General features: G+C 39.9%; 1 protein-coding gene across 1 annotated transcript in view; it reads right to left on the bottom strand.

Annotated features, from left to right (window-relative positions):
• The window catches only part of FNDC3B (fibronectin type III domain containing 3B), a 359968-nt gene that overhangs the window by 66573 nt on the left and 273795 nt on the right, over positions 1-19600 (bottom strand). The window contains exons 15-22 of the mRNA XM_038417217.2: positions 18525-18663; positions 16907-16978; positions 15201-15319; positions 13298-13403; positions 11270-11442; positions 9842-9955; positions 7866-8015; positions 692-972 (exon numbers count right to left, since the gene is read on the bottom strand). Of these exons, the coding sequence (XP_038273145.1) occupies positions 692-972; positions 7866-8015; positions 9842-9955; positions 11270-11442; positions 13298-13403; positions 15201-15319; positions 16907-16978; positions 18525-18663 (1154 nt within the window). The remainder of the gene's footprint in view (positions 1-691; positions 973-7865; positions 8016-9841; positions 9956-11269; positions 11443-13297; positions 13404-15200; positions 15320-16906; positions 16979-18524; positions 18664-19600) is intronic.

Genomic DNA, 19600 nt, shown 5'->3' on the forward strand with positions numbered 1-19600 from the left:
CAACTTAGACTCATTTTAGGTTATCAGCCCTTAAACTCCAGGGCTTGTAGTCTTCTTTTGTCTCCCTGTTAGTTTCTTAGAGGCAGACTGCCAGAGGGCACTTGCCCCTCCACTAGCCCAGGCCTTTCTGCCTCCCCATCTCTCTATTTTTCCTTTATTGCTACACTTATTTTTCTTATTGGTCCCAGCTGTTGGTGGATGCCTCCATGACTGGAAGTTCTAGCAGCTATGCTGGGGGCTGGTGAGCCTGGTTGCCTGTAAGCCAGGAAGACTCTTCTCTCCCTTCTACCCGTGTTCAGTATGGGGTTTGTAAACCTCATTAGATTATTATGAATTTTATCTGTCTTGGTCTTGGTATTTGCTTCATAGATTAACAAATACAGTTTTCAAACACATAAGACAAAAAGAAGGACAAAGCACATAAAGAAAATAAAGAAGATAAATGGGGGCGGGAAATGGAGACAAAAGAAGATAGAAAAAGGTGAACAAAGAGAACGCGTCTTCGAACCTGAACTACTCCAATTCACTCCATAAAGACATCATTACACTTTTGCTAGATGTTTAAAGGATAGTGACTTCTCTTTCTTCTTTATGATACATCCTATAAGATTCCCCTTATCTAGTTAATCTGTGTGATATCAACATGAGTTTTCATTACTGTACTGAGAAATGGCAGGATGATGACACTCACCGGTATGAGGTTTCTGGAAGCAGATCATCAATAACATAACTTGTAACATTACTAACTGGAATGCTAATGTCACCAAGGTCTATGTTGTAAGAAGTAATCTCAGACCCATTATTGCACGGTTCTTCCCAGTTTAAAACAAGGCACACAGAGGGCGATATCTGATGGGAATCCATATACTCATCCTCCAATACAGAGAGGGTACAGACTGCATCAGGTACTGATGCTGGAGTCCTGCAGGTTACTAGATCACTGTAGGGTCCAGCTCCTGCCTGGTTTATAGCCTGTGGAACAAAATAATGTTTTTAGAGCAACACACATTTCATTTCACAAGGCAATCAAATAAACTTAGACCAATGTAGCTTGCAGTCTGGAAAAGTTAGATACCTATCACCTTAATAATTCATCACTTAATAATTTATGCCGTTTATCTGTATGAGAACAATTAATATCTTTCTCTGTTATCCAGAGGTGTCACTTATATAGTCTGAAGTGTCTTTAAAAAAAATATATATAATTTCCCTGCATAACCATTTTAATCAAATTTAGCAGTAACCGATTTATCAGCAGGAAACTTTTTGTGAGAGAAAATGTCACACATGAATCATGTTGTCAGTGATGACCATTCTTGTCTAACAAATAGGCTACTCTCATCTTTTAGAACCACAGAAGCAGAGGAACACAGGGCTGGAAGGGACCTCAAGAGGTCATCCAGTCAAGCCCTTTTCAATGAGGGAGAACCAAGTAAACCTAGACTATCCCTGACAGGTGTCTGTCTACCCTGTTCTTAAAAACTGCCAATGATGGCGATTCCACAGCCTTCCCTGGAAGCCTATTCCAGAATTTAACTACCCTTATAGCTAGAAAGTTTTTTCTAATATCTAACTTAAATCTCGCTTGCTGTAGATTAAGCCAATTACTTCTTGTTCTAGTTTCAGTGGATATGGAGAACAACTGATCACCACCTTCTTTATAACAGCCCTTAACATATCTGAAGACTGTTATCAGGTCCTCCCTCAGTCTTCTTTTCTCAAGACTAAATGTGCTCAGGTTTTTTTAACTTTTCCTCAGAGTCAGTTTTTCTTAATCTCTTTTTGTTGCTCTCCTTTGGACTCTCTCCAGTTTATCCACATCTTTCCCCAAGTGTGGAGCCCTGATTTGGACACAGTATTCCAGCTGAGGCCTCACCAGAGCCGACTAAAGGGGGACAATTTCCTCTCATGTCTTACATATGACACCGTTGTTAATACAGACTTTTTTGCAACTGCATCACATTTTTTAGTTGTATTCAATTTCTGATCCAGTACAACTGCCAGATCTTTCTCAGCAGTACTACCACCTAGCCAATTATTCCCTATTTGGTAGTTATGCGTGTGATTTTTCCTTACTAAGCGTCGTACTTTGCACTTGTCTTTGTTGAATTTGAACTTGTTGATTTCAGACCAATTCTCTAATTTGTCAAGGTTGTTTTGAATTCTAATCCGGTCCTCCTGTGTAGCAATCCCTCCCAGCTTGGTGTCATTCTGCTAATTGTATAAGCACACTCTCTACTCCATTATCCAAGTCACGAATGAAAATATTGAATAGTACCAGACCCAGGACTGACCTCTGCGGGTCCCCATTAGATGCACCCTTCCAGTTTAACAGTGAACCACTTTGAGCAATCTTTCAACCACGTGTGCACCCATTTGACAGGGTGCCGTTAGCAGCTTTAAATTGGGATCTGTGGAAGCCAGTACCCTGGTCACTTAAAACACCCAGGGCAATGGCTGTGGTTAAGGTGGAAGGGAGCACTTACACTGCTGGTAGACTAATGAGTTATGAGATAATTAGCGCACCAGCCAGAGAACCCAGGAAGGAAAGCAGGCAGTTTAAAAGATTAACTCAGGAAGCAGCTCCTCATAACTGCTGCTATATTGTTGTATTATTTACTCCTGGGGAAATTCTGTGCCACAGCGCAATGCAGAATTTTGCAGAAATTAACATTGTGTGTGCAAATGGGCTGCAGTGCTGCTGGCCACCATTAGGGGCTGCTGGACCCGGTAGAGCCCAGCTTCCACACAGAAGACACTGCTGGGGGATGGGGAGCTGGATGGTTCCCAGCAGCTGCAGTTCCCCGCACACCCGGTGGGAAGGAGAGGGCAGCATGCAGGAAACCCCACACAAACCTAGGACCGAGCATCATACTGTTTCTCCTTCTGGATCCGTGGGTTCTGAGCGGTGGGGGGGGGGGGCAGGTGCCTGGGCTGAGGGATGCCCCCCGGCTGGGCTCTGGGGGATAGGGGGTTCAGGCGTATTGGCTGGAGGGGTCCCGTGGCTGGGCTCTGGGTGGGAGAGGTTGTGGGTGTCTGGACCCCCGGCTGGCTCTGGGCAGGGGTGCAGGTATCTGGGCAAGGCTGGTCCCGCCCCCACCTGGTGCCTTCCCGCAAGACCCCTCTCCGCCTCACCCTGCCTCTTCCCACCCCTGTTCCACCCGTTGCCACTCCCACTCAACTCCTCCCCCCAAGGCCACACCCCTGCCTCGCCTCTTCCCACCTCTGCTCCACCCTTCCCTGCCTCTCTCCACCCCTTCTCCCAAGCACACCCCGTCCTTGCTCCTGCCCCTCCCTCTCTCCCTCCCCATGCCTCCTGCACGCTGCTGAAGAGCTGTTCCGTGGCATGCAGGATGTCCTCAGAGGGATGGGAGCAGTTGATAGGTGGGGGCATGGGGTGGATAGGAGGGGAGCTTGCCTACCGGTGGGTGCTAATCACCTGCTAATATTTTTTTGTGGGTACTCCAGCCCTGGCGCACCCATGGAGTCGGCGCCTATGCTCTGGGGTGAGGGGTTGTGGGTGTCTGGCCCTCTGGCTGGGCTCTGAGGGGGGAAGAGGTTAGAGAAATAGGAACTAGGTTGTCATAGGGCAGTGGTTCTCAAACTGTGGGTTGGGACCCCAAAGTGGGTCGCGACCCCATTTTAATGGGGTCATCAAGGCTGGTGTTAGACTTGCTGTGGCCCAGGGCCAAAACCCAAGCCTGAGGACTTCAGCCCTTGGTGCCATGGGCTCAGGGATACAGGCCCCCCACCTAGGGCCCAAGCCCTTGGGCATTGACTTTGGCCCTCCCACCTGGGGTGGTAGTGCTTGGGCTTTGGCTCTGGACCCCCTGCCCAGGTGTGGGCTCAGGCTTTGGTCTCCCTCCTGGGCTCATGTAGTAATTTTTGTTGTCAGAAAGGGGTCACGGTGCAATGAAGTTTGAGAACCCTATTATCCTTTAGGTGCTTATTGATTATTTAATGTTTTGTTCCAGTATTTTTAAGGTATCAAGTTAAAGCTGACTGGTCTATAATTCCCCAGGTACTCTTTGTTTCCCTCTTTAAAGACGTACTATATTTGCCCTATAATATTCACCTCTCCTCCACGATTTCTTGAAGATAATTGCTAACAGTTCTGAGATTGCTTCAGCTAGTTCCTCAAGTGCCCTAGAATGAATTTTATCAAACTCTGCTGACTTGAATACACCTAACTTATCTAAATATTCTTTAACCCGCTCTTTCCTTATTTCGGCTTGTGTTCCTTCCCCCTTTTTGTTAATATTAATTGTGTTGAATTGTCACCATTAACCTTTTTTAAAGAAAAGCCCTTCGCTATCCAAATCCCTTCTAAGCCCTTTGCAGGAGGTTTTTCACCTTCCTCTGTAGTATGGGGCACGGGTCACTTGAGAGAAGATTCTCTGCTCCTTGAAGTCTTTAAACCACGATTTGAGGACTTCAATAGCTCAGACATAGGTGAGGTTTTCATAGGAGTGGGTGGGTGAGATTCTGTGGCCTGCGTTGTCCAGGAGGTCAGACTAGATGATCAGAATGGTCCCTTCTGACCTTAGTATCTATGAATCTATGAATCTACTTTATGGTTACATCTGCAAGGTCAGATATTCTGCTTACTCAGGGATATCTACCTTTGACTTCAGTGGGCATTTGGCCTGCTTAAGAGCGGCTACAGGGTCCTAATTTAGAAAGTTAATTTGAAAATTTCATACTAATTATTAATAATTTCATAATTCCCATGAAAATAAAACATTACCTTAGCACGGTGTATGCTTTTTTCTAAGATCCCACATATAAACAACAACTAAAGCACTCACAGCTGTTAATTTTTTCCATGAGAAAATAAAGCAACCGCTATATCTAACTCCTAGGCCAAATTCAGTGACACCAGTGGAAATCTGAAGTTTCAAAATCTGGTCCAATGTTTCTACCTTTGAAGTACCATCCATTAATCACCAGATTTTGTTATTTCAACATTTCCATTGGTATACTGTATCACTTACACCGTTACAAAATATTCTAGTAAAATGGATAAAAACAGATTAATAAAACTGTGGTACTTCATTACTATAGTAATGAATTAGCTAGGGTTCATATGTATTATTGCTCTCTACTGATTGGAATCAGAACTGTTACGTGTTACAGTGCAAAACACCCAGACAGGGAATTTGTCATAGCACAGGTCATGAAGGAGTTATTCTACCAGTGAGCCAGAAATCTGTGCAAAGGCATAGTCTTTGAACAGATGGCTTTGAGTCTCCATCACAATTCACACCAAACACTTTGCTTTGTCCGTGGTAGAGTGGGGCAGGCAAACCCCTCCTTCCCCAACAGAAGAATAAAGATCTGCAGAGTTGCGCTTTTCAGTGTCTTAAGTGGGAGTAACATGGGTAAAGGACCAACAAACATATGTTTTCTCCCCTACTTTTGCTGTATCTGAATAATTTTGTTTACTATGCATGGGATAAATAGAAAACCTCATTCTGTTTTTCTATTAGATGTTTTGTTCAGCTGGTGTACTGAAGGAAGAGATGATAAAGCTGCATTTGTTCGCTTTAAAAGCCCTTAAAAACAAATCCTGCTCCAGGGACATCTTTTATCTAGTGAAGCGCTCCTATAGCTGCTAAAGCAAGCCTCATTTTGTGGTCTGTCAATGACATTATGTGTCTCGCCTGTAAACCAGTGTTTGGCAATCTGTATCTTGCTCCAAGCAATTTGTTTTAGTGGTGCTTATAACTGTTTTATTGGACAACCTCATCAACATAATTGATGGGTATTTAATTTTCGTTTGCTTACCAGATGTTTCCTCCTCCTTCCCTCACCCCAGTAAATGTCACAATGTTTCTCTGGGTGGAGGGCATGAGTGTTTTGGGGAATTTTCACTAATGCTACTAATTTTTTTTTTAAATTTAAACAAAGACAAACTGGCCTCCCTCTAACCATTTATGCCTGATTCTCTCCATTATTGGATTTGTATGGATTGAGATAATGATGTGTGTTTGTTAGAAGAAAGAGTAACATGGGTTAGACAAAATTCTTTATATCTTAGAGTGAAAAATTAAGTTTTTCTGTTAATGTCTCTAATAGTCACAGAGGAAAGAATGATTTTTATTTTTGCCCTTCATCCTTTTATTTATTATTTTAAAACACATACCCAAAGCAAATCTCCATTAATTATTTAACACTTCTCATTTGCCAGTATCTCATAATTCTACTCTCTACCCTGTTATTGTTTAATGCTCTAATGCATTCTGAAATACACTTTGTAAGACAGATACTACTCTCCACAAAGTAAGGACCAGCTTGACAGACAGAGGCCTAGAATTCTATTGCATGGATTACTGGTGGGCTTTAATAATAAAATGTATCCGTGTTATTATATATTTTTCTTATCTTCTGACTATGGATTAAGTTTTGCTTGAGGCATTAAAATCTGTGTTAGACATTAGTGTAGTGGAACATTTCTCTGGTGGATAATTTAAAATAAATGTACACTCCCCCTCCAAAAATACTATACAGTTGGCAGTTTCCATTTTTTAATACAAAAAAATATTAGAGTTCCCCATTCACCACGAAACTGGTATCACAGTGTCCTCCCAACTCAATGAAGTCTAAATGCCAATTTAGAAGACAGAAAACAAAAAGCTTTCCTTCTCAGGCATATGGAATGTGCTTTCTGGCTTGCAGTGCCATTCCTCTCATACATGCTCTTTCAATTAGTTTCCCAAACTAATGACCATACAAGGTGTAGGTCCTGTGACAATGAAGTCAGACAAATACAGCAGACCATGAATGAGGATGGGCTGTGGGACTCTATTTGAGGCTCTTTGGCTTTGAATCAGCTGCTGAAGAACTAGAGACAATCTTATGGGACAGTTGACTTGAAAGAGTTCAAAAAGAAAAGAAACACTTGACTGAGGGCTTGTGGCCTTCGATCAAAGTGATGAACCCTGGGTGGTCCAAGCTAAAAGATTTTCAAGGGAAACTATTTTCCACCCTTTGCCAGCTGGGTAGGTATATGAATTCTTGGTTGGATTTATTGCTGGTGTTCTGCCTTTGCACATAAATAAACCTTGTGGAAGAGTCTCCAAAGCTGTGCAGGCTTGTGTGTAGAATTTTGCCTCACTCTTTTCTGCTAAATCTCTTCTATTTTTTCAGGGGACTTGACAGGAGAAGAATCCAGTTCCATCAGAGGATTTATATTTTAATTTGGTTGCTTTTTATTGAAAATAATGGGAAAAGCATAAATATCAAAGAGAAGAAGATCATTACAGAGACTCACTAGACAATGATATAAATTCAAGAGATGAGGTGGTGAAAATGGCAAGTACATTATATTGCCAGCCGCAACCGCCCATGTGCATAGGAATCTTATCAGCTACTCAGACGGTTTGCTTAACTTAATAAATGAAACAGATGTTGGAGATTACTGTTTAAGATAGGGGAATCTTTAACATCCATTTGGGAGGTAATGTCATTTACATACCATTTCCAAACTTGAGCCAACTCAAAATTTGGGATTTTTTTTAAAGTTTAAAACATTATATTTCTATTTTAGTGCAAGAGCATCACTATCTGGGCCGGCTGTTTGTCAACAGTATTATTTATTGAAATTAAAGCATGTGATGAACAGGTGCGATTTTCCAAGGCTGAAAGTTCTATTAACTCCCTATGTTCATCAATTTGAGTTGTTTAGAATCTAAATCGTTTGATTAGCAGCAGTGCTACGTGATGTAGGAGAAAGGTATATTTCTTCTGACTTACAAAAGTACCTCATTTCAAAGCAGTTAATGATGACAATAAAAATCCAGTGGAAGTAAATTGTGTTTACATCTTAGATTGTGATCTATACAAAATATAATAAGCTTCTGTACCTGTAATCTACAGCAATAATGTGCTGCTGCTGACAATTCACTAATTTCAAAACAGGTATCTGTGCCATTATACACGAGTTCCAGAGATTCCTCATCTTCTCCCCACTCTAATTTGTATTCAGAGATGTCGGCACCAGAGCATTCAGGACTCTGCAAAACAAATCTTTGCATTTAGTAGTTCAGTTTAAAAATGGAGGCCTACCTCATCATGTTTGACAGGTTAAGGAGAAAAATGCATAAAAACGAGTTCATAATGAGAAACCATGATCACTGCAAATGGACACATTCTGGATTTGTGCCCCAGAATAGGTTACCAAAACGAAGCATGTTTAGCAGAACTTTCTGCTTGAAAGAAACTAAGGTTTGGTAGACACTGGGAACTTACATCAGCATAGCTTTGTCTCTCAGGGGTGCGAGACGTAACTAAGCTTTCTCACCCCGGCGTAGACAGCGGTAGGTTGATGGAAGAATTTTTTCAACGATCTAGCTACTGCTTCTTGGGGAGATGGATTATCTACACCGACAGGAGAATATCTCCTGTCCGCATTAGTAGTGTCTAGACTACACTGAAGTGCTATAGTGGTGCAGCTGCAGCTGTGCCGTTTTAGTGTTTTAAGGGTAGAAAAGTCCTAATTCATAGAAGTGAGGACATTTACACAGCAGACACTATAGGCTTTAATTTCTATCAGGACTTTCACAATAAAAATTTCTCCCCACTCGCCTGACTTGGTATCAGCACAGCCTTGAATCACACAGAAAAGTTTGCTTCTAGACCAGGATTAGTGGTTTCAATGCACCTGTGGGAGAGTCATGGCTAAATGATGTACTCAAGTCATTAAGAAATGAATAATTATATTTCCCAGAAAATCATACCAACTGGAAAGTACTGTTTCTGGTTTGGAGAGAGGCCTGCAGCACTAGGCACCCAGTGGTAGTCAGCCATCAAGCTGATGGGCAAGGTACAGGACAGTAGAGTTAGAGAAGCTAACACAGCTAAGGATGATGGTGAAATTTAAGCAGCGTGGCCCTTGATATGGCACACACTTCAGTATCATAATATTATAAAAGAAGTTTTGCCTTTCATGCCTCCAAGTGAGCAGCAGAGGCTCTCTTCCTTGGGGATCCTCAGGACAATCTGATTACACACTAGAATCTATATATGTCTGACAAAGTCCCCAGTTACTGGTGGAGGGAGTATGAAAAAAACCCACATAACTCACAGAGGAAGTTGGTAGCAGAGTTGGGAAATGAACTCAGATCTCCTGAGTCCAAAACTAGTACCTTATTCACAAGAACATCTTTCATCTCCTGTACTAATGGTTTAATGTGGTTTTGATATGAAACTAGATGACACCTGACTATTTTGGGAGATTTCAGAGTAGCAGCCATATTAGTCTATATCTGCAAAAAGAAAAGGAGGACTTGTGGCACCTTAGAGACTAACAAATTTATTTGAGCATAAGCTTTCGTGAGCTACAGTGAGCTGTAGCTCACGAAAGCTTATGCTCAAATAAATTTGTTAGTCACTAAGGTGCCACAAGTCCTCCTTTTATTTTGGGAGAGTCGCTTTGACATAGCAAATCTCTCAGAGTTTGTCTTATATCAAGGACTCTAGCCTCATATAAAAACGTAGCTGAATAGCTGACTTCATGATTCCAGTTCAGAAGCCACTCAGTGTATTGGATTCAACATGCTAAAATTCTGGAGAGATCATTCTTTACCGATCTATGACCTATATTAAGATGAAGTGATAGCAGATCCCCTTGTCTCCATTCTCAAGGCCCTAATAAACCTGGGTGACTCAAGATCAACTCTAAAAAAAGAAAAGCAGGGAAGATTATTGTCTGTATGTACAAGAGTATTTTTGAGTGGGCTGAGATTGTGAACTGCTCTTGAATTAGCTTTCGAGTACTGATGATCACATTAGTTTGGATAGGCAAGATAGAAATCACACATACAAAGAGTGTTTATCTTACCTCCCAGCTTACAAGTACACATGTGTCAGACACAAAGGAAAGGAAAGGTGCTTGGCACTGGCCGGGTGGTCCTGCTGCTGTGGTGACTTCTGTAGCTTCAGAATATGGCCCATACTAGGAAGGGGTGGAAAAAAATATTACACACACGCACACACACACACTTTAAAGGGGTTTCATAAGCCATACATAGAAATATTCTTAATATAACACATTTTCTTGAAGACAGATTAGGCCTCTAATATACACCTTACCAATGTAAAGCTTATCTTGGCATGCTTCACTTCACCTCACTGGTGTGTTTAGAGAAGTTGCCTTGCTTATTGAGAATACATGGTTTGCCTAAAACACCGTCAGTCCAAAGCTACTTCACAGGAAATGGCTCTCTCTTAGCTTTTATATGTCAGTCAGAACAGTCAGCAAATCAGACTTTGATATATACACCCAATTAATTAATACATAAGAAAGAAATGGATATCTTATCAATTTGCAGGTACTCTTAGTTTCGAATACCTGAACTAATTTTGGTAGTTTCCCCCCGTGATCTGCATTATTTAAAAGCTCTATGTTATTAAGAGCTGAGTAATTGTCAGCAGGGACCCTGCTGTTGAAGCATACAAATCTTTAGAAACCTAATAGATTTCTTGGGAGCAGTCTGATAGCAGAGTAAGCAATGCATTAGACTACTTAGTCCCACTGAGGATACATTTTCAAAATGCTGGGAATGATGCTCAGACAAAAGAAGACAGGGCCCAATCCAACACTGAAGTCAATTGGAATTCTTTTGTTAATTTCAATGGACACAGGATTAGGCTTTTAATTCCTAATGGGATTAGATAAATAGGTTTTTATGAGAAAACTGAAAAAAATATACGTACCCTACGTTAAATGAAAGCACATTAAAAACTATTAATGAACAAAACAAGTTTTCCCTAAAATGTCCAAAGACCTACTTGAAATTACTCAAGTATCATTTGTCTCTATAAAGGTAAAGATCTTTTTTGTTGTTAAAGATGTGTGGGCCAATATATCTCTTCAGTACAGTTCTAACACACTTTAAACGGTAGACCAGTTTAGCTGAACCTATGTTTAAACAGAAATGCCATTCTCAACTTTGCTTTAAAGGGCCACTCTGGATGGGACCCTCTGAGTCTCAATGCACTGCCTTCTCCTTAAGTTTCTCCAACTCTTTCATTTTATTCTCCACTTTTCTCCTTTCCCAGATACCTCCTTTTCTCTCAACTTTTTTCCTTTCCCACATTCCCCTGTCCCTTTTATCTTTCCACTCACCAGCGATAGCTGAACTAGTGTATGCACTGCCAGGGTAACTGCTCTCCCATATACATGTTAAGAAACATTTTGAAAAAAACCCTCTTTTGGCATCCTTCTTTGGACACTGCTGTTCATGCTGCGCAGAATGTTAAACCTTACCCCTCCGTCATTCAAAGCTCTCACTCTGAACCGATATGTTGTTCCAGGAAGAAGGTTGCTGACCGTGCACTCTAGATCAGGGCCATGATACACCTCAGAAATAACCTCTTCTGGTTCTGTCATTTCCACACTGTACTCTGAGACTTGACAACCACTTTCTGACACAGGGACATCTAGAAAGAATCAGTATCATTTATTTATTGTTGATATAAAGTCACAGATGTACGTGATGATTATCATACATTGATTCACCTTGTACCACAGACATATACTACCTCTAATGATTTCACCTCTTTGATAAGTGTTCCACACCCAGACATATGTAAGTGGAATCACTCACGTGAATCAAGTTATTCATGTCTTTTAATATTTATAGGACAAGACCCGCAACTAGTAGTAGCTATGTGTCCCATGTTGTAAAGCTCTGCTACTCTGGTATTCTAATACAAGTAGGCCCATTTATATCAATGGATTCTACTACTGGTAGAAAGCACAACCCTCATGGTATACTACTGCACAATGGGGGCTGATATCTGCTCTTCCTTTAATTGCAAAGCCATAAAACATAAGAATTAAAACCAGTCATACCGGGTCAGATCAAAGGTCCATCTAGCCCAGTATACTGTCTTTTGACAGTGGCCATTGCCAGGTGCTTCAAAGGGAATGAACAGAACAAGTAATCATCATGTAATCCAGCCCCTGTCACCCATTCCCATCTTATGGAAAACCATGAAACAGTAACTGTACATTCTTTCAATACAAGGAAAAATTACACTAATATTGCTAAATGAAAACATAAGCATATGGTGACTTTTTAAACTAATCTTAAAATAAGGAAATATATCACAAAAGCTCAGTGGGGCTGATTTTGCTGTCAATACACACCGTTTTGTGCAGACCAATAATGGGATGGACTCAGTAGCTGTTAAATAATTATAATACATAGCTCTTACATAATGTTTTTCATCCATAGATCTCAAAGCGCTTTACAAAAGGTAAGTCAGTATCACTATCCCCATTTTACAGATGGGGAGGAAGGCTCAGTCCTGCATTCTCTGAGCAATTCAATTGCCTTGGCGAAATCCATGGGGATTGCAAGGATGTGCAAGGATCACTTGGACAGTCCATAAGCTTCATTTTTTTTTAAACAGCTCACTGATACCGTGGTACCTTTATTTTGGCTATTCACCTCCTTTGAATGGCTCTTCAGGAAATATACTATTATCTGCCACTGAAGCTACCCAGTGCTGAACTCTGCAAAGTGGTGCTCAGCTATAAAGTACAAACCAACGTGAGACCTGGAACATGAGTGCAACTTAGACTTCGTGCTGGACCTGAGATACATTTGTCAAATGGAAATGGTGTTGCGACAGACTATCCGGAGTGTAGTAGTGTCTTAGACGCTTCTAACATATAATTTAACAGTGGGACGTCACCACGCAATGACCTTCTGAAATGTCTCAATTATTATTTCATTCTCACTAAACAGGCAAGGAACTGCTTTTTATAAGAACTATGCTGGTCATGTCAACTTAGTATATTTGTTTTATTGCACCTTTGCCTTAATAAAAATTTTAAAATAAAAAGTCACCTAATATTTTCAGTGTGTTCTGGCTCAGTATAAATTACTGTGTGAAATTCTGAATGAAACAGTAGAACATTGTGGCTAAGAGTGCAGTGAAATAAAATGGATCTCAAGTGATGTGATGTTTTTGCAATGAAAGGCCAATGGTTAGAAACTTTGTTATAGTACGGACATAGGCAGAACTTCCAATTGACTTCAGTGGGAACAGACTGCAGTATCAGACTCAAAGGAAAAAATAAAGACAATTAATTTCCAAGAGCCTGATACAAAGCACACTGAAGTCAATAAAAAGTCTCTCACTGACTTATAGCAACTTACTTAGTCTTTAGGTCTTGAGAGTAAATTCATTCTTTAAATGGTGGCTCAAGTTTTGGTCCAGATAAATAGTTTCAAACCAGGTTTCTGCCTGAAAATTAAAATGGCTGCAACTACTGATCACTTACCCCACTGTAGCTGAACTTCTTTATGTTTTGGTTTCCCCAACGTTCTTGGTGGCCGACAGTGACCCGGTGCAACACTAAGCGTACGGACAGGTAAACTTTCAGAACACTGGAAAAGAATAGGACCTAAGATTAGTAATTCTGCTGAAAACTCATCTACAAACCGGGGACAACGATGTGAGTCATGATCTTCACAAAAAAGACATTTCTAAAAAAATACTATTTTGCCAGACAAAAAAGAAACAGTGAGAAAAATGTATGATCAGAGACTATCAAGTGGTTAGTTAACATTTCATTAATATAAGTATTATTGACACAATTTTATTAGCATCATTTATATACTGTTTTCACTGGTATTTGTGAATATTTTAGTAAAGGATTTTTTACCTTTTACTGTATTTTTCATGACCCTCAAGAATACTGTGTACAAATGAGCTTTCAAGAATACTGAGTACTAAAAGTCTCTTTAATACAGCAGAGGAAGGCATAAGAGGAACCAATAATTGGAAGCTGAAGTTAGACAAATTCAAATGAGAAATCAGGCTTTTTTTTTTTTTTTTTAAACTATGATGGTGATTAACCATTGCAACAAACTATCAAGTGAAGAGGTACATTTTCCTTCTCTTGATGTCTTCAAATCAAGACTGGATGTCTTTCTGAAAGATATGCTTTAGCCTAACACAATTATGCTTTAGTCAAGCACAACCCAGGGTAATTGTGTGAACATTTAATGGCCTGTGATATACAGATGGTCAGATTAGATGATCTAATAGCCCCTTCTGGCCTTAAACTTAAAATATGATTTTTTCATAGTAGTACATCAGTAACAGCTGCAAGGACCTCTTCTTGATAACATTCAGTTCAAAAATACTATTTTCCTTTTCCCCCTATACTTCCCATGGTTGATCCCTGAAAAAGCACTTCATCTTAGGTATACTATGCACTCAAATGTTGTCCTTGAACCTAAGGGCAATACTTTTAAAAGTGCCTTGGGAGCCTAAGTTCCAGAGGGGGCCTATAGCACAAAAAGATAGCTAATAAGGTTTGGATCGTTCATATGCATCCTTGAGGAGAAGAGTCACTTGCATCCACTAGTTTGTGCAGCTCTCTACTGTAGGAACAATATCACCTCGATCTTTCAAATACTTAACCAGATGCTTAACTTTATGCAAATGAGTAGGCCTATTGAAGTCAAAGGGAGTTTTCAGTAAGTAAAGTGTTCACGATCAGGGTCTTTGTTAGTGTTATTATGTAGAGAAATGAACACAGTGCAACAGTACACTACATTCCAGAGCATCTGACTCCACATGGATCCAGTCAGTCACAAACACACATGCAAGATCCAAACAGCAGCCAGTCAAACTGAGGAATCCATAATGTTTTTTCATTTATAATTTGCTAAATATATTTACTAAATAGTAAACTGAAATAGGGAGCTGTCTGAACACAATGGCAAACTATGAACAACTACACAGAAAGCATAAAAATATAATAGCTGTGCACACAAATTACTAGGTGAAATTCTATGGCCCGTGTTATGCAGGAGGCTGGAGTAGATCATCATAAAAGCCCCTTCTGGCCTTAATAATACATGAATACTTAGGATTTTTTCAATATGAAGTAGAACCTCATTAATTTGCATTTTGCTAAACTACAAGGCCCAGATTTTGCATGCACAAAGATAGCAGCACCTTTCAAAATGAAGTAATTTGCACAGCAGCATTAATAGAAATCAGTGAAGTTTTTACTGTATCAATAATACTACAATTTTAGCCAAGTACATCTATTATTTAAAGCAGAAATACTAGCAAACTAATTGTAAAAACTAAGAAAAACTAAAATGTAGAGCTAGGTGAAGCTCTGGAAAATACAAAAATGATAGTTCTCCATGTTAAGCTATTCTTACCTGACTGTGTCCACCAGTGCTGATACAGCATGCCCGGAGTTTATACAAAGTGCCTGGTTTCAAGTGAGTACAGGTATATTCTGTAGCAGATCCACTATATGCCACTTCCCATTGATTTGCTGTAAAATTAAATGAACTCATTCAAGTTTGCTTTGAAAACAATGTGCACACCACACACACTCTCTCGTACATGGCTACTGTTCTTCAAGGAAGTTATATACGAGAAAGAAAATCTTTAACATGGTTTTATACAAATACTTGAACCCTTTTTTGTGAAAATAAAATGTTCATACACGATTAATGACGATATTATTATTGCTAAAAGAAATCTTTTAAAAATCAAACTAAGTATAGTCCTGGAACCTTAAATTCCACTGTCCTACAGAAAGGGACAGGGAAACGTAAAAACACGAACAACTTCAAAACAAACAAAAACAATCCAGGTAGTCAGTGTCATCATAATCCAACCTGCAGGCCAGGACAGGTAGCACTTTAAGGCTACAGATCAGCAACTGTGGCTGGCTCTTACATGTGGTGCAAAGAGAAGCAATGGCCACTTACTTCTTCCTTCATATCTTCCCCATAGCACCTATGTGAGGAGCAGCCACAATCTGGTTCTACTTAAAGAATACTTTATTTTCCATTGAAAAGGGGACACAGTCAAAATACTCCAGTCACTGGATTGTGGGGTAGCCTTTGATAAGTCATTTTACCTCTGTTGTTTAGTTTTCCTATCAGTAAAATTTGTATAATACCACCTACATCACATGGATGTTTGCAGTGCTTAAAATGGTCTGAAAAAAGTGTGTGTGGGGTCCTATCACAATCTGGGAGCAGCAGCTTTAGTAAGATAGTTGGTAATGCGCACCCTTCAGCAACCTGGCTTGATTTACAGCTCACTTCATCGGATGCATTTGGTGGAAAAAACAGAGGGGAGATTTATATACACACACAGAGAACATGAAACAATGGGTTTATCATACACACTGTAAGGAGAGTGATCACTTAAGATAAGCCATCACCAGCAGCGGGGGGGGAAAGGAGGAAAAAAAATTGTTAGTCTCTAAGGTGCCACAAGTACTCCTTTTCTTTTTGTGAATACAGACTAACACGGCTGCTACTCTGAAACCTGGCTTGATTTGTTTCCTTTTTTTCCAGGTCTGCAACCCCTTGCGGCTGCCTGCACCCCACATCCCGCCCACTTTAAGCAGTGGGTGCTTAATTCATTAAAGTTTGAAGTCTTAGGAAAAAGGTGCACAGAAACACAATATAATAATATTATTATTATTATATTGGTAGTAATAATATTCTACAAAGTGAATACTAGGGATGTCTGCTTCCACACCTGGGTCAGTCAGAGATCACACTTCTTTGCACCTCTCTCTGACTGACATAGCCAAGCAGAGAGAAGCCTGTAGTACAGATATAGCCTAGGCCAGAGATTTTTTTTTTCAATTTACATTTTAATATGAAACTTGTTTTTATATTTAATGTTTGATAAAATTAATAAAGGGTACGGAAAAGATGCCAGACTAAACTGTTTATGTAATAATACCATCTATGATATTTGATACAATTGTTTCTTGTATTATTGTTATTACATTATTAATTTTAAAAATATTAATAGCTGAAAAAGCCAGGTTTTTTAACTGTAGAATACGTATAACCACAATGTATTGGAATAGATAGATTCTTGTCAATTTTACCTTCAGAATTTCCTTCAGAAATCTCCAATAGGTATTTTAGGATTTCTGAACCGCCATTATCTTGTGGAGAATCTGAAAAATGAGCAACACTTTTATTACTAAATTAGATTTGAAAAATGGAATCTACAAGAAAATAAAGAATACACTGACTGATTTTGATCTTACAAAATCACACATATATCAAATAAGAAAAGACTTGTCAGATGCACTAATTACAGCATAAAGACCTAATGCTGCATGGTGCAGAAGGCTCTCTGATCAGCACCTTGCAGATTTTATCCTAGTGGACTATCCATAGTGTAACAGATTAATTAGGGCACAAATAACCCAAAACGGAATTTATGGAGGATATTTACCGCAAATAGCTGCTGTCTGACTGAATCAACAAGACTAAAGGTCATGATAAAAATTATTAGATGCTGCCAAATGTGGTATTCATAATTCTAAAGATAATGATTTTAGGATCCACTCTCAATCTACAGATCATTTCCAGACAACTTTGAATCTTAGAATACACTGTTGATTTGTTAACCATACCGCATACTTGGACTCAAATATTCTGCTCTTGCTACTTGAGTGGAATCAGGAGCTTTAACAGCTTATTGGAATGTATTTTTACTGTTTATGCAAAGCTGTGATTTCAGGGAGTCTGGTTTTCAAAACTGATGTCTGGAATCCTTTATCATCATCACTGGCTGATCATAAACATGTTACATAGTCAGCTCACCGAAGACATGGTTCCTGTCTCAACGAGCTTACATTCTATGTGCAACTTGACATGCCCAGAAAGGATCATGAACAGACTAACTGAGGTGTGGGGGAAGTTGAGAGGGAGAACAATGGTGACATTAAGAAGACTGCCGAGGCGTGGATGTGCCTAAGCTGTTGCATTACATTATTTGTTTAACCTTTCTTGTCCGTTTCACTTCTCATAGGCAAGACAGCAGAAGTAAGTTTTTAGGAGGGATCTGACGGAGGAAGCTTGGTAGGCAGGAAAGCATTAAGTGAGCATAGAAGAAGATTAAGGGTATGTCTACACTACGAAATTAGGTCCAATTTATAGAAGTCGGTTTTGTAGAAAGAGTTTTTATACAGTCAATTGTGTGTGTCCCCAAACAAATGCTCTAAGAGCATGTAGTCGGCGGAGTGTGTCCACAGTCCAAAGAGATATTTGTGAGGGGTATTGAGACTAACATCATTGGTAGAGCAGATAGGTTGGGCAGGATATACATGATACAGGCCCTCGAAAGCAAAGACGAAGCCTGAACTTGACATACAGTACAATAGGGAATCAGTGAATTGTCTCAAAGGATTGAGTGTGTGTGTGAGTTGGGGGGAGGGAAGATAGCTGAACCACTATGCTTTCACTTTATAAATGTCTTAAAAATATTTTTGAGCTGTCTGATTATGAAAAAGTCACAGCTTTTCACCACAGGTCTCGGGCATCTCTTAGAATGATCAAATGCTTATCTAACTTTCTGAACAGATTCACCTCTGGACTGAGAAGCAGCATGTGAAATCTGAGCCTAAGTGCCCATTCGCATAGGTTTTGTTTACACTTAATTTATGTTATGCCATAAGAAAACTGTGTTACAGCAAACTGAATGGATTAGCTTACCCCATTTAACACTGAAGCCATGAGATGTTATTGACCCTTTAATAACTGGTCTGGAAGGAGGTCCCGGCCTGTCTGGGCTTGTTGTGCAGACCAAAATTTCACTTGGACAACTCTTTCCTTCCACATTAGAAGCAATCAGCTGAAACAAAAACACAACTAATGTAACTATTCAGTTCTCTTTTCTGGCAGCTTTGCATGAATTAATCTAATATAGTCCATACAAATATTGTTTATTAAAATAGACAGCACTATCAAGTCACAGCAAATTGTGTATGATTCTAACAATAGGTAACTGATCATAAAATTATTTCATTAGTAAGTCCCTTCTGAGTTTTTCTCTGGCCCCACCAGTACTGTGTTGCAGTAAATTAAGGTAAGAAAATTCTTAATGTCTTTTTTAAAGCAAGTGTCACATGGCAATCCATTGTTATTTATCCACAGAGAAGGTAAATAATGGTAGCTTTAGAATGTATTACTGTTATTTGTACAGTATTACCATAGTGCTTAGGAGCCTAAGTTATGGACTAGGACCCCATGTGCTGTACAAACACAGAACACACAGCAGCAAATACATGAGAAGAGTTACAGGGACATCTAACATATGTTAATCTGCACTTATTGAAGCACAAAAGATGTATCTGAAGTATACGCTCTATAGGCCAAATATGGTTCCAAATATGGAACTCAGGAAAATCTGCGAGTGATGTCAGTGGGAATTTTGCTAGACTGAGTAAAGACTTCAGGATTCGGCTCTAAATATGTTGCACAGGAATTGAATATTGAATCAACTATGACAAATACTAATTATAAATACAAACGAGCAAGTTTTTCTACCTGGGAGTGTGGTGGGGTGGTGCCCCACCCCTGAGAAGAAGGGCTGAACCAGGCCAGAGAGGCTGCGCAGACCTGCAACCAATCAGAGAGGGCCTGGGGAGAGCCAATCAGGGCAGGGGGAGAGGTAGCCAACCAGGGCCGGCTTAGGCCCTATATAAAGGCTGCCTAGTAAAGAGCATGACAATCTCTCCCTGGTGGTCAAGGGAAGAGAACTGGCTCCTGAGCTGAAAGGTAGCACCCTG

Source organism: Dermochelys coriacea, chromosome 9 (genome assembly GCF_009764565.3).
Source record: "Dermochelys coriacea isolate rDerCor1 chromosome 9, rDerCor1.pri.v4, whole genome shotgun sequence".
Classification (NCBI taxonomy): Eukaryota; Metazoa; Chordata; order Testudines; family Dermochelyidae; genus Dermochelys; species Dermochelys coriacea.